The sequence below is a fragment of the Cariama cristata genome, unplaced genomic scaffold (assembly GCF_000690535.1).
Source record: "Cariama cristata isolate BGI_N322 unplaced genomic scaffold, ASM69053v1 scaffold9947, whole genome shotgun sequence".
Lineage (NCBI taxonomy): Eukaryota > Metazoa > Chordata > Aves > Cariamiformes > Cariamidae > Cariama > Cariama cristata.
Window position 1 is genome coordinate 48,479 of NW_009624932.1, and position 14,419 is coordinate 62,897.

The 14,419-nt window shown below is 37.1% G+C and overlaps 1 protein-coding gene across 1 annotated transcript in view; it reads right to left on the minus strand.

Moving 5' to 3' along the window:
• The window catches only part of TLK1 (tousled-like kinase 1), a 45,779-nt gene that overhangs the window by 16,399 nt on the left and 14,961 nt on the right, over positions 1–14,419 (minus strand). Inside the window, exons 8-11 of the mRNA XM_009703387.1 lie at positions 14,113–14,223; positions 12,252–12,388; positions 10,828–11,016; positions 3,548–3,614 (exon numbers count right to left, since the gene is read on the minus strand). Of these exons, the coding sequence (XP_009701689.1) occupies positions 3,548–3,614; positions 10,828–11,016; positions 12,252–12,388; positions 14,113–14,223 (504 nt within the window). The remainder of the gene's footprint in view (positions 1–3,547; positions 3,615–10,827; positions 11,017–12,251; positions 12,389–14,112; positions 14,224–14,419) is intronic.

Genomic DNA, 14,419 nt, shown 5'->3' on the forward strand with positions numbered 1-14,419 from the left:
TGAACTAGAAGAAAGCACTGCTTTTCTCTTAAAGCCAGAAAAATTCAGAAAGATAAGGCAAAAGCCTGTTTCAAGGAACCTTTCTGTATGTGAACTCACAGGTAATGGGATGTTCACAGTTTTGTTCTGCACTGTAGGGATGCTATCTGAAATGAGAGGCAGCTGGGTTTTGTACCTCAGCCAAGGAGAGAAATTATCTGGGAAGCGGTCTGAAATTGATGTACAAAGAAGAAAAAAACGAGATACGTGCAGTTACAGATTTTGTACAAACCGACAAATTAAGAAAAGACATTTAAAATATTTTGAGGCTGAAGTGCAAATCAAAAAAAGAATAAAAGAATAAGACATTACAGCAGAAACGTTCTTAAGGTGTTGATACAAGACACCAAAACCAAGCTAATTTAAAAAGATTTTTCCATTTCTATCTTATTAAAATTACAAATGCAGAACGTGTATTGCCTAAGATTTTGAATGCAATTTCCAAAGAAGCATGTCAGGTATGAGCACATTCCCCAACTAATTTCAGCACCTAAAATTAACTCATCTTTATGCTACCTATTAGAGAACACTGAAATAGTTGTTTATTCAAAATCTCTAACAAAGTAAAGAATGCCTAATTTGTGGAAATCTATGTATCTATAATCAAAGTGAAAAATGTATACTCATTGAAAGACAGTGTAAGAAAGGGTTGTATCTATTTCAGAGTTAGCACCTCTAGAACTTGAAAGTCTGAACAAAGGGGAGACAAAAATCAATCCATACCAGAAAGCTCATAATTATGGAATTATTCTGGCAGAAAAGGAAAAAGAAGGCCTGACATCTGACACATATTTTTTTAGTATCAGTGCCAGTGGAACCAGTGCCCCACATCATCTCGTTACTTTGGCACAGTGTCTTGCACAACCACATGGTGAACCAAACTGGACAACTAATGAATCTTTTTTTTTTTTTAAAAAAAAAAAAAAAGGAAGTCTCACAAAAAGATACATAATTGGTTTTTGAAAGAAGCTAGGTAAGTTCTCCAATCCGATTTATACTGTGACTGCACAACCTGGTGGTGCTGATAAAAGCAACAGGGCAACAAGTCATAGCACAAGAGGATGGAGGCAGAAGTCAGCAGAGGGGAGAGAAAATGCTGTAAAGCCGGTATTTCCAAACATTGTATATAAAAAACCCCACAACCTGGAAAAACAAGTGTATTTATATAATCTAAAACACACATTAAATGACCACATTTCCAATGAGTTGAGGAATCCAGACCAGATTATTTCTGTGGATACCCTGAATCCCTCCCCACAAGCTATGGAAAAAAACCCTCTCATCCCAAAGCAACACACTAGATCAAGCTCCATTCAGAAAACGAAAATCAAATTCCTAATAATTTAAAAGTTGGACTAAGTGACACTAATCTGCTAGCAGATCAGGGTGGAACATTTGTTTTTCCTAACATATAATGTCAAGGTTTCCTGCCCCCCCTCCCCATTTATACAATGTTAAACTTTTTTTTTTTTTAATATTTAGATTCATCCTTGCAGTTCTCTGTTAAATACCCTGAAATGATATGCAGTTCCTCATAATCCAATAGTCCTTTACAAAGAATTCTAGCCCTTCTTCCCCTGCAAAAGGCCACACACTTACACACACAATTGTCTATGTTCTTCCCAAAGGCTGACCAAAAAAAAAAAAAAAAAAAAAAAAAATCCATCAGTTATGCCTCTTTTGGGCTTTTTTGTTCATATATTATGCAATTCAGTGGTTCTCAAAATGTGGTTCATAGGCCAATGTTAGTCCAAAGAGAACTGGCTGGTTGCATTGTTTCCAGCTGTTATTTAGGACACTCAGGCTGTGAATACCTTTAAGCAAGAATGAACCAGCTTAGCTGCCTCAGGTCACTGCTATATAAAAGGAAGTGAGAAAACAAGAGCCTCTCTCCAGGACCAAAGCTGCTAGCTGGAAAGGAATTTCCTGGGGAGCAGAAGGAAAGGAAAACTGGTGGAGGTAGCATGTACAGGGCACCAAAAATAAGAGCACCAGGAAAGCATCTGGAGAGTGAAAAGGAAGAGGAGCAGACAGCAAAACAGCATATGCAGAAGGAAAGAAGAAAAAAATGTAACCAGCAAAAAGGGAAGAAACATCACCACATAAGAAGAAGATAACAAAATTGTTTTTCTTAGTTAACAACAAAATCTGTATCGTATGTAAGAATTAAAATGCAAGTATATATTTTTATTATTGTTTTCAGGTATATTCAGTATGATTTGCTAAGGAAATAACATTTGTTTCCCCTCTGGCATTTAGGCAAGGAAGTTCCTTCTTACACAGAGTACTCCAGCATTGATGCTTAAGGTGAAAACAAAGTTAGGGTATTAAACAGCTTTATAACAGTTTCCTTCACATGTCACTTGAAATTTCCATTAGATTTCAAAAAAGTTAAAGCATGGAAAAAAAACCTACAGAATTTCATAACAGAATTTCATGTGAAGTTGGTGCTATTTTTAAAGCATTAACAATGAAGAACTATGTGAGCAGTCTACTTCACCAGTGCCAACAAGTTTATATGCAGATTCCCTCCCACAGATTCAAGTACTTTCTTGTCATATTCTTTAAAAACAGCGCCAATGTTCTCAAGGGCCCAGTTCAGTTTATTATGGTAGGATTTGTAACAGCTGACTTGTACATTTGAAGAGAACAGGCCTGAAACAGACTCTTGCAACATTTCTAGCGGAAAAACACCATGACCTGTTTTGACTGAACATCTCAAGAACTCCTGCTCAGCAGATAAAGGTACTTTTCTTTCAGACTTGTTGAGATTATTTCTGCCTGCCTCAATTGTCATTCCTTTTCACAGGTTATTCCTAAAAGGCTTTGCTTCAGTAAGCAGTAATTTGTTGATACCATAATTATCTCATTGCATAGATTTATTAGAACGATGGGCTTCAAGAAAAAAGTACTGCTGTTTTTTTCGAAAGCCAAAAACTGGTGTAAAATACCTGACTCTAAAAATAATTTAAGGATACACAGGAAAGATTTTCCATAAGAGCAGGAAAATTATATGCTCTCTTGCAATAGCTAGTACACTAACTGATAACTGAAGTGGATACTGTAGATGATCAAAACATGATACTCATTCAGAAATGCAATGCTATATAAATTGGACCTTTTTAAAGGTCAAAAACTAACGTAAAAAAGCCCATATATCAAACTTGGCTGACTCTACTTCCTTAGCTCTGAAACAAGAGTAGTATTGCTGGCATCATCACAGTTACCACTGGTAGAAGGATGCAAGAAATCAGCACAGGGTTACACTGGATGGACTTATTACTACTCCCCTGTACTCCCAGTGTTTATGGTAAGTTGCACAAAGAAAAAATAAGAAAAGCCACTAAGCCACTAATAGGCATAAAATTGTACAGCACTTTTAGCATTATATTTTCTAACCAAATAGCTCTCAACACGCCCTCTCCTTATTTTGATATTACTAGCTTTTATGGTTTGGGGCATGGTCAAAAAAAAAAAATAATCTTAGAATAACAGACCATATACATACCTTTTTGAGATGTCCTAATCGAAGTTTGAAAATTTCTTCCTGTTCGTGATACTCTGCCAGAGTCAAACTGAAAAAAAACCAAACCAAACCAAACATGTAACTATAGCTTTTATATGATGGCAAACAAAACGATAGCATTCTTACTTAAATACTACAGTAAATATAGTACCTTACGTTAATTATTTACTACCACAACACTAGGACTACATTTTTGAACCATGTGAACATCTTGGTTTGTAATTTCAGGGTCAAAACATACTTACAGAATGCCTCTGTGTAGTTTTCCACAATATTAACTCTCTCCCCACTGGACCATTTCTGTTCTCTCAGATAGCCTGTTACATTATGTGGGTGCACCCTGAACCATATCGCCATGCCAGTATTTTAGCTGATGCTACTCCACTGCTTGGTTCTCAACTCTAACACTTAACAAACCAAAGGATGGAGATCCAGAACTAGACAAGGCTGATAACACTGGATTTTTGAGCTATGATTTAAAGACCGTAGTGCAAAACCATAAATTCCAAGTTCATTAACACTACATTTTGCATGAGACCACAATTCAGTTTTGAATTGGCATGTGACTCTTTTGCTTGTTCCGTTTTCATCCTCCTTTCAGAAAAGATTCCTGGCTACAACTACTTCAGTGGACCCTCACTGTCCGTAAACTTGCTAGGACACAAAGTCAGTTATCATCCAGAGGATAGACTGCTCATAGGGATTAGTAACTAAGAAACCCATGCAGTATCCATCTGACAAATGAACAAAAAAGACACGGAAGATAAACCACCAAAGAAAAGAAACCAAAGAGACTTCAAGTTCTAGAGAAGAAATCATACGCATATGATGAAGGGGAACAGGGAATGGGGAAGAAGGAAGAGGATTCTTTCAAGAATCCTCCTTGAAGGGATTCACACAAATCCCTACAAACAAATCAAAATTGAAAATTTTATTGTTTTGCCTAGATCTACTATTTCTTGCATGATGCAAAGCTAAAACTAATAGCATGATGTTTTCGCAAAGTCCGTACTTCAGTGGGTTCAAGTATCAACTGTCTTGGGAAGATAAAGTACACGAAGTGTTTAGAAGGTCATACCTGCTGCTCATATTGCAAGTCTAAGGAACTACTGTGTCTTGAGAATCACCAGTAGTTTCCCCAGACGTAAGGGACATCAATTCAGATTTCTCTTACAGCAAATGCCAACTTTGATAAAATTTGCAGAAATCTAATAAACTGTAAGACTTCTTTCTCCTTTTTAAATTTGGATGAAGTTCACCATGGTTTTCAGAATTCTAAGCCCTGTATTTACTGGCTCTCAAAAGTTCTTAATAAAGGAATGTATCTTTTCCAGGTAAAACCTGGTGGTTCTGAAGCTTTCATAGAACCCTTTCCTGTTCCTGATATCATAAATACTGACTTTTGCTGCCCCTTTTCTGACTTGGCCAGGACAGAAGATTGAGTTGACTAGATATTCTCCGTGAATATTAGTGCAATTGCTGCATTTATTTTTTACCAGAGCACTTAAATTTCCAAGCACCTGGAAAGAGCTTCACAAGACTGTCATTATTTCATCAACCTTCTGGTCTACAATGTATAGAAAACACTCAGATCAGGTGACAAAAGCACACATCACCATGTCCTGTCAGAATTTCAGAAGGAAGTGATCCTTTCTCGCATCATACAAAGGTGCCCTGCATCTTTTTCTCCCCCCTGGAATGAAAAGCAGCCCTGTATTCCAGTCAACAGACATCCTCAAACACTCTGAAGGCGAGAGAGTGAGGAAATTTGTCTCTTCAAGAAAGGCAAAAGGTCCCTTAGTATCAGATTTTGGGACCAAATATTTGTATTCTTTTCTTAGCAGAGTCTCCTCTGGGTTTAGACAATCTTAAGAGAAGAGGCATTAAAGCAAATGTGAAATGGAGTCTCTCAATAGCTAGGGAAGCTGGCAATGCATTCTCTGTACAGCCCAAACAACAGCAAGAAACCTAAGAAAACAGTGCTCTAATTCCTGTTCTAATACATCTGCTAGACCTATCAAAGAGAGCATCAAGGCCACGCTGGACAACTCACAGCAGCATCCCTGACATTTTTTCAATACTTAAACAGTGAACTACTCTAACATGGATTAAGTTCTCAATTAAAAAAGACAAAGGATCAATGCTAATGTGTACGAGGTTGAATAGTATTCTTTCTAGATTCTTGTCTGCAGGAATAAATTACAGGTTTGTACATTTCCAGAAACACAGATAGTACAGTTTGTCTTTCTCAGGAAGAAGAGTATTTAGGTGGCTTAGCAAAGTTGAACCACAAGTAAAACACACTGAAAACCCGAAGTTTATGACACGATCTTCCAGAATTTTCATTGAACACCGAGAGCCCTAAAACCATAGATCCCCTGAAAAACTAACACAATATAGACAATCTGATCCTTTTTATAAAACCTCAGCTATCTATGCAGAGCTATGACAAAGTGCTTAGACAGCTCTAGCAAGTATTGCCTTCCAAAAAGTTCTTAAATAGCCCTCTTGAGCACAGAGCACAAGTTAGAGGTCATATTGAAAACATTAAGATTCAAAGTCACTCTTATCCATGCAATATCCCAATAAACGACTGTTTTCCATTTTTCTATTTCCTTACAAATCTAACTCTATTAGAGGCACAGCATGATTCACAACAATTTGAAACTGTTGTTACTGACCACCACATTTTGGAGGAAGGCATATAAAACGCTGAACTGTGCACAGATGTAGTCACTTTGGATTTTGTTCATTTACTTATGAAAAACAAAACTTTGCTCCCTTGTACTCAGAAATATTTACTTTTTTTTTCAGAAGTAGTTTATTACTTTTTATCTATAAATATACTGTACTTTATATTCCTATTAAAATATCACACAACAAATAGCAGGAAAACAATGACAGTGCACATGCTGTCTGTTTTCTGGCTATAGGCCACCAGTCCAGTGCACAGGCTGAAAACATCCAGCCTAAAGACTGCTTCCCATCAGCCCATCGTTTCCCACCTGCATCCACCCACTGCCTTTTTCAGGACAGCTGCATGCTGGAGGAACCTTCTGAAAACAGCAGTCACCTATGAGACACCATCATTTCCCACAGAAGGGGTTGCTCCTCCAACACCTGAAACATACAGGTCTCATCAGATGCAGAGGAAGCAAGGTTGAGGAGCACAGGGGAGGAACATCAGCCAGAAACAGCCTGCTGCCATCCACTAAATGAACTTAAATCGGACAGTCAGGCTTGAGGCTAATCTGAGGAGCACTGGGGAAGAAGGGCAGCTAGGAGTCAGTAGCTTGAATTAATCTGGTTAAGAGTCTGGTCCTGACCGTGATCTTTTCTGCTCAAAATTACTGTGCAATAAATGCTGTATTTTAACTGTCTACAGCCAAATGAACTATCATACACATGCAACGAATTCCTGAAATTCCGAGAAAAGCACTGGACATATTCTGTGCATGTAGTGTAATTTTCCTGTGATGTGCAGGGCCACGGTGTGTCACCTTTACTTGTCGCTGCAAGAAAGTGGACAGCTTACCTGGCCTGAAAGGCTTATCACTAACATACTTTTTTTAAGTAGCAAAAGTAGGCCTTCCAGTCCTTTAACTATGTTTTCATAGCCAAATGTCAAAGGCTTTGACACAGTATGCACGGGTAGACATAACCAATCTTCTTTGCACTTCTTCCTCACAACTTCAGACAAAACCTTCCTCTATGATCAAAACACTCTAACTAGTGGGTACAGACAATATAAAAACCCAAAATGGCCACATGCTCCTTGGTTTTCAGGATGATGAAGCCTAGCACATTTACAGCCATCTCTCCTCCCACCTTTTCCCAGTTGAAAAATCATCCTGGATACACAGGCATAGCAGAATGCGGCCATGCCCCTGAACAGCCATACACACATCCAATACAAGTTTTTGGCTACAATTTCTGAAGCACTCCTTTTATGGTCCAACCTTATTCTCACTCTAGTTCCTCAAATTTCTAAAAAGGACGGGCAGACACTGACCAAGTCAAAGCCTTCCATGATGTCTCTTTGCCCATTGTTTCCATGTTTGCCTTAGAAAGAGACTTGCCTTGGGAAAGGAGCTGTCTTTACTTGTCCTGTAAAGCCCAGACACATTGTCGGCACTTCAGCTTGAACAAGTTTCTGAAAGTATTTTTATTTGTTCCATACAGAACAGAATGCTCCCTCTAAATGATGCATTTGTTAAGCTACAGTAACAAAGTCTGCCAGCTCCCTCTGCTTTCCTATTCCAAATTGCATGCAGGGACAAGGATGCATGCAGACTCCCATGGAGGAACTGGGAAGCAGAGGAAGAGGTGACTGGGAATGGAATACAACTGACATGGCTGAAGCTGCACAGGAAGGACTACACCACCTAAACTAAATAAAACGTTGCTCCTAGAAATAATTGTCTAGTGAAATAAGAGCTGCTTCCAAGAACTGGGGACTAGCATTATAATCTCTCAAGTGTCCAAAGAATTTGGAAGAGTTTTCGAACAGATTTTTCCACGGTTAAGGCGGCAACCTGTGCTTGAAATGAATGTTTTTTCTTTAAATACATTTCAATTTATTCCTTTAATGTAAGACTAATAAAATTACCTTGCTCAGCAGAAAACAGATCTCAAAATTGAAACTACTTTTTAGTTTTGGTTTGGGCCACAAAAAAGCTGAAGAATAACAGAAAACCAGGACAGCGTTTAGACTCATCTGTTGCATGTTATTTAAGCACCAAACCCACCATTTACTCACAGGACACTGGCAGATGGCCACTTTTATGCTAGTAACTTCGGTGCAAAAATTCTGCTTTTAAATTCATATCAGAGACTACAGTATATTCAGCTAAACTAAAACAATGTCCGTATTAAGAATGCCTCAGGCAACACCTTCAATCCATTTCAAAACAGTTAACACCTGTTTTCAGAAAGGGCTTCAATAATACTGCTTGTTACAAAGCTATAGATCATTTTGTCTTGTCAATACCTTAAGCTGGAGACATTTTCTAAAGCAAATAACACAGTGGTAGAGACACTTGTTGCTAACAACTACTAGCAGCTTAGTTGTTTGTTTAAAAAAAATCTGCCTAATCACTTGCATATATGTTATACTGATGTACTACTGCTTTAGTTCATCAATCTCAAGCAGCTCTGCATTTCCTCATGCCTCATATAAACAGAACCTCTTCCATTTGGCTATACTAATTAAGATCATTACTTTCAAAGTAACATAGAAACAGCGATAAGCACAATGTAACAGGAGGGAATCACACACAGCAGCTGGCAAATTTACTGTAAAATGGAAGCACACAATTAATAGTTGTTTTTCCAAGGTATACAAAACACATTTCTGTACTGAGAAGCAGAGAGGAGTCAACACATAATACTACTGTACAAAATTATAATGAATCCTAAATACAAACATTTAAAAAACCCTTTCAAGAAAAGGCCTAAGAGCATGATGTAGCTTAATGATTGTGTGATCTCAGGACACACTACAGACCTTCTTGAAGGTCTGAAACAATTTATAAGCTTATCATACAGGCAAGCAATCTCACATCTAGCTTATACAATAATCAAATTAGGACACCTAAAGGCAAAACAATTTTGATGCAGTAACAGCTTATATTTATGCTAGCTTTAGGTACAAAAGGGCAATTCTGATTGTTCTTTGGCAATTCCATTAGCCCCAAGCATTTTCATGTGCCATTTAACATGTAACTGGTTAAGCCAAATGAAATTGAAATTTAGAAAGTTTTCAGTCATTTCGAAATTATTTAAAACTGCACAACACTAGAAAATATTCAGAAGTCTATTATCAGGAATTCACCTTGTCCTACTTAATAATTAGAACATACCTTTTGTATTTTTTTCCCCAAATGTGTATTTTATCACCTCCTAAAGCAGCAATAAGATTATGGAAATTTAACATGAATGGCCAAAAGCTGGCAAATTAAAAGTTCTGTAATTATTCAGTCTTTGCCATTAGTTTAAAAGTAACTTTTAATAACAAGAGGTATTACATTCAAACAAAGAAGTATTTTGAACATGACTGTAGTCTTTCCCGTACTATTCAGAAGTATTAATTATGTTCCAAGAAGAAGAAACATAGGCATTAAGTATTATTAAAGAATCAATTTGAGCGATGACTCTTCAGCTCTCTACCAAAATATGCAAGTAACACTAATCAAGACTTGCTTACATCACCAGCCTTACTACTGTATTTTCGTATTTTTGCCACAGCCGAACAACTTCACGGTGTGAACTTTAACAATGATGCATTATGCAAAACATATGCAGCTTTCTTCAAACTGATGGTCCAAATGTATGTATATTGCAGATCTAATCGCAGTAATTTATTTATCCCCCACCCCCAGAGGTATAAATTACTACCTCCACAACTGAGATGTGATAGGTGACCATGTTCAACACATATAGCCTACTTCTGCAAAGTAACACACATTAATTTGTTAGGTTTTTTAACCCTAGTTATTTACTTTTTTATGTAAGCTGACTAGGAAGAGATACACTATCAGCTGCAGCCTCTTGGCATCAAGGGCAGTAACTAGTACCTCTAAGCAGCAACTTCTTAAAATACTCAAATGAAATGTCAAGAACACATCTGTTTGTGCCTTGAATTACACCATTTGTCTGCAGGACAAAATGTCACTTGAAAAACAGAGAATTCTTTGACAGCTCCCAATTTTTATGTTTAAATGACAAAAAATTTCAATGTTGTCAATATGTGAAATGGGATCAGGAACTGTCAGCAGTTGCTCTCAGGATGCAGCATTCAGAAGGAGAAAAAAAAATTTGTTTGTTTTTAGACATATGTCTTCAAATACTAAAGGCTCAAAAAGCTCCTCCTGTCAGCTAAAGACTGCTACATGAAAAATTAAATTATCTTTAACTGAAGGAGAGGCTCCTAAAATAATGTGGATCAAGAAAAGTTCAATAGCTATCAGTGATGTTACAAGAGTAGGAAACCAGAATAAGGACTGCTCTAGATCAGGAAAACAGAAGGAACATTGCATAAACACAGAATGGGCCTTTCTCTGGTGACTTTACCAAAAATAAAATGGGCAATTGTATGACATCTTCATAGGCAGTGGTGCAAATTTCCCTAACATCAGCAAGTCCTCAGTGAGAATATAGCTGCTGAAGATACTGAGTGTCTTTTTATGCTGTTATTTGAATAGAACTCACACAGACAATATCTGAGAATTTATGTAAAAGACTGATTGAAATGTTAAACTTACAGCTGTGGTAAATTTGGTCTAACAAAGGGATCGTTTTCTGCCCCATTCACAGCTTTATTTTTCCTCTGCTTGGGTTCAGAATTGGCAGATGGTGCCTGAGAATTATTTGTAGTTGGAGGCTTTCGCTTGGCCAGGAGCTTTCTTTGCCTTTCAATGTCTTCCCTTTGTTGATTCACCCATTCTTGCTGCCTGTAAACCCCAAAAAAAGCTTTATTAAAGTTTCATTATTTTGCATTTTTTAAAGAACTATCTTTTTAACTGACAAAATATTAAGAAATTTTTAGAAAACTTACTGTACATGTGAAAATGTTTCCTAGGTAAAAGAACACCAATGTTCCTCATGAGGTGGAAAAATTTTGCTAAAGTTTTGGCACAATTTACTTTTGAAATACGAGGTGGTTTTTTTGTTTTGTTTTGTTTTGGGGTTGTTTTGTGAAAGTGTTACACATGATTTCTGCACTAGAAAGAGAAAAAAAATGTATCTGAGCTGGTGGATACCTTCTTTTATACCACCAAAAGAAATGTAACAGAGTCAATAGAGAGTACATTTTATAGGCCAAATACTGAATTTGATCTGACTGTTCCCAAATGAATCAAGAGTTTGGTTGTATGGCAAACAATTACAGCTTTTATGCAAAATACATATACAGATTGTTTTTAAGACTGTCTTAAAAATACAATGCAATCACATAATGCTAAGACTACATATTGCCCTTCAAAAACTAAAATCTCGGTGAATTACTTTTTTAATGTCCCCCTCAGCCCAAGCTTGAATCAGGCTCATTACCAAAGAACATCTTTTGAGGCACTGCATAATTATTTTACCACCATCTCTGATGGTCTCCCAGAGCCCTTTTCCTTGGCTGCATCTCTGCTGAAACATCAGTTGCAGCAGCCCTTTTCCAGGTGGCTGCTCTCCCCCATCCACTTGCACTAGACCCTATCTGAGGCTGCCAGATTTGTCACTTCTCCTTCATGGCACTGAGGAGCTGGATGCCTGAAAAAGCTGCTACAGTGATGGATGCGCAGGCAGCACCTATGTGCCCAGTGAGAACTTCACAGACCTCATCTGCCCCCAATGATCACCAGCAATACATGGTTAGCTGTTTGAAATATCACTGATTTAGTTTTATAGCTCTTTCTAGCAGCTGAGCTGAATAATTACATGCTGCTCCTTTAGTACATTCATGCTTTTCTAAGGATAGTTAAAATCAAGTGAAACCAAAGTGTCTTTCAAAGACACCCAGCCTTAGTATCCTCTCAGTTGATTAAGGGAGTTCTGTACTGTATTCTCAGTCTTCATGAGGCAAAGCAAAATACAACCTATGAAAAAACACTCCAATCCTAGAACCTTAGTAATAAAAAAAATCCACTAGAGGGAACCAACAATTAGTGAGAATTTTAAGAACATAGCATTGACTAACTTCACAAGATTTTGGAACGCAAAGCCATCTGTCCACTGTTCAGTAAATGAAGCACCATGACGAACTGTTGTAAAATGCCCCAGGCGTAATCTGTCTTGCATGCTCTTCTCTCTGCTTGCCAGCTTTTCTTGTGTGCTCTAAGAAAACAAAACAAAAAATCATATTTAGTATTACTAAAGTGTTCAAAAAGTCAGTGAAACACTCAGGTTTTTTACCTCCAACAGTTTTCTAAGGGACAGATAAAAGGAGACTAGATGAAAATACCTTTTATTCCTTTACTCCGTTTATTCTAATTTCTGCAGAACTCAAAACATCTGCACTTGTCAGAATCGGTACTAATGACGATTAGTGCACAAAAAAAATATTTTAGTTTGACTCAGCTTTCCTATAAAGTTTGTTGTTCTTCATAATTAACAAAACATTCTATTTGTAAATACAGCAAAACTGATCACGTATCAGCATCATACAGGCACATAATTAAGATTATGTCTGTACATGTCTATTATACTAAATGAGTCTGCTTAGATAGCAGAAAGAGTGCACTTACTATACTGAGCCTGGAAACTCCCCCGACAGAGCATCTATGTTACTACTTGTACCAAACTGACTGAGCTCAGGAATCTCTACGTGGGAACACGCTGCAGGTCGACTTAACCGCAATCAGATATTCACTTGCAGTAATAGAAGCAGATACCCTTCTCGGAACCAGTCACCACTACCACAAGCATCCTTGGGACGTGATAAATGACTGAGTCTGCCTAGTCCGCGCCAGCACAAGAAGAAAGAGCACTGTGAACACTGCTGATGGACAGAAACTTCTTTAATTGTTACAAATGTTTGCCCCTCAAGAAATGCCTATGGCTCAAAATCACACACAAAAGCGAGAGGTTGACAGAATTAAGGATCTCTGTGCAAAATGACTTCTAGACTGAAGAGGAGGCCTGTATGGCCTTTCACGAAAATGGTCTATGTGATAGTCTCCGTCTGAAGGTGCCCACCTAGCATGATGCTGAACAGATCTGATGCATCTTTTCCCTGCATTGCCCTCATGCTGGAACTTAAAAAGCAATAATTTATTTATAGCATGCTAGCGAGGAAACTCTCCCTAATCCTCTAACAGATCAGTTTGTGTCCTTGTATCTGACAGTAGCATCTAGTAGCTAGTGTTACGGAAGAGACTTGGCTGTTTACCTTAAATGTTTTTGTATTCTAATTTGTAATAAGTCAATTTTCTATCACTTTTTATTAGATTTTTTTTTTTTTAAACAAGGCTATTTTAAAGAAGGAGAAAAACAAGGTATCCTTGTCTTCTAAGAAATCGCTGCTAGTTTAAATATAATTGGCATTAAATTTGAAATAAATATTTATTTCGTAGTAGTATGAAGGTAAATGGTCACCTTCATTTCCTTGTTTCCATTAAATCTGAGCTAACATGGCATTTTATCATTTTACATCAAAAATAATCTCAGCCACTTAAGTCTTTCACAAATATTTTATCTGTCTCCTCTCCACAACAGATTATGTTCAGAAATTTTTTCATCCAACATATTAAAGTTTGTCCAGAAAATTTGCCACATACTAAATTCTTATCTTTTATGCTTTGCTATATCTGAATTACTTGTGATGAGAAAACCCCCCTTAAATTAAAAAACCGCACATTTTCCATGATGTGAAAAAAGCTCAACATTTTATTTTGCCTATTCAGGTTTATAAAACACTGCCAGACAGAGACCATGCATATGAAGTTTAAGTCTCAGAGACTAATGTGAAAAAGTTAAAAGTGAAAATGAAGGAATCATAATGGAGTTCTACAGCACTCCCACGGCTTTTATCACAAAGATTTTAAAAGTAGTAAACTTACCTTTTCAATTAGAAGTTTCTTGCTCATTGAAATACATTTGTTTAGCCTTTCTTTATATTTTTCAAGTAGCTTTTGTTGTTCATCTATTTGTCTTCTAAGATCACAGTTAGCCTAATAAATATATATATAAAATATGAAAAGATATATCAAACCACTATTTTTTTAATCAGCTGTTACAGAAAATAAAGTTATCTACCTTCTCATGACTAAAGTAAAGAACATACATAAACATATATACAGGCAAAAATCTCATTTCACAGATCTATCCCAATCTGTAGAAGGATGCTTACTTCCTTGCTTATTTCCT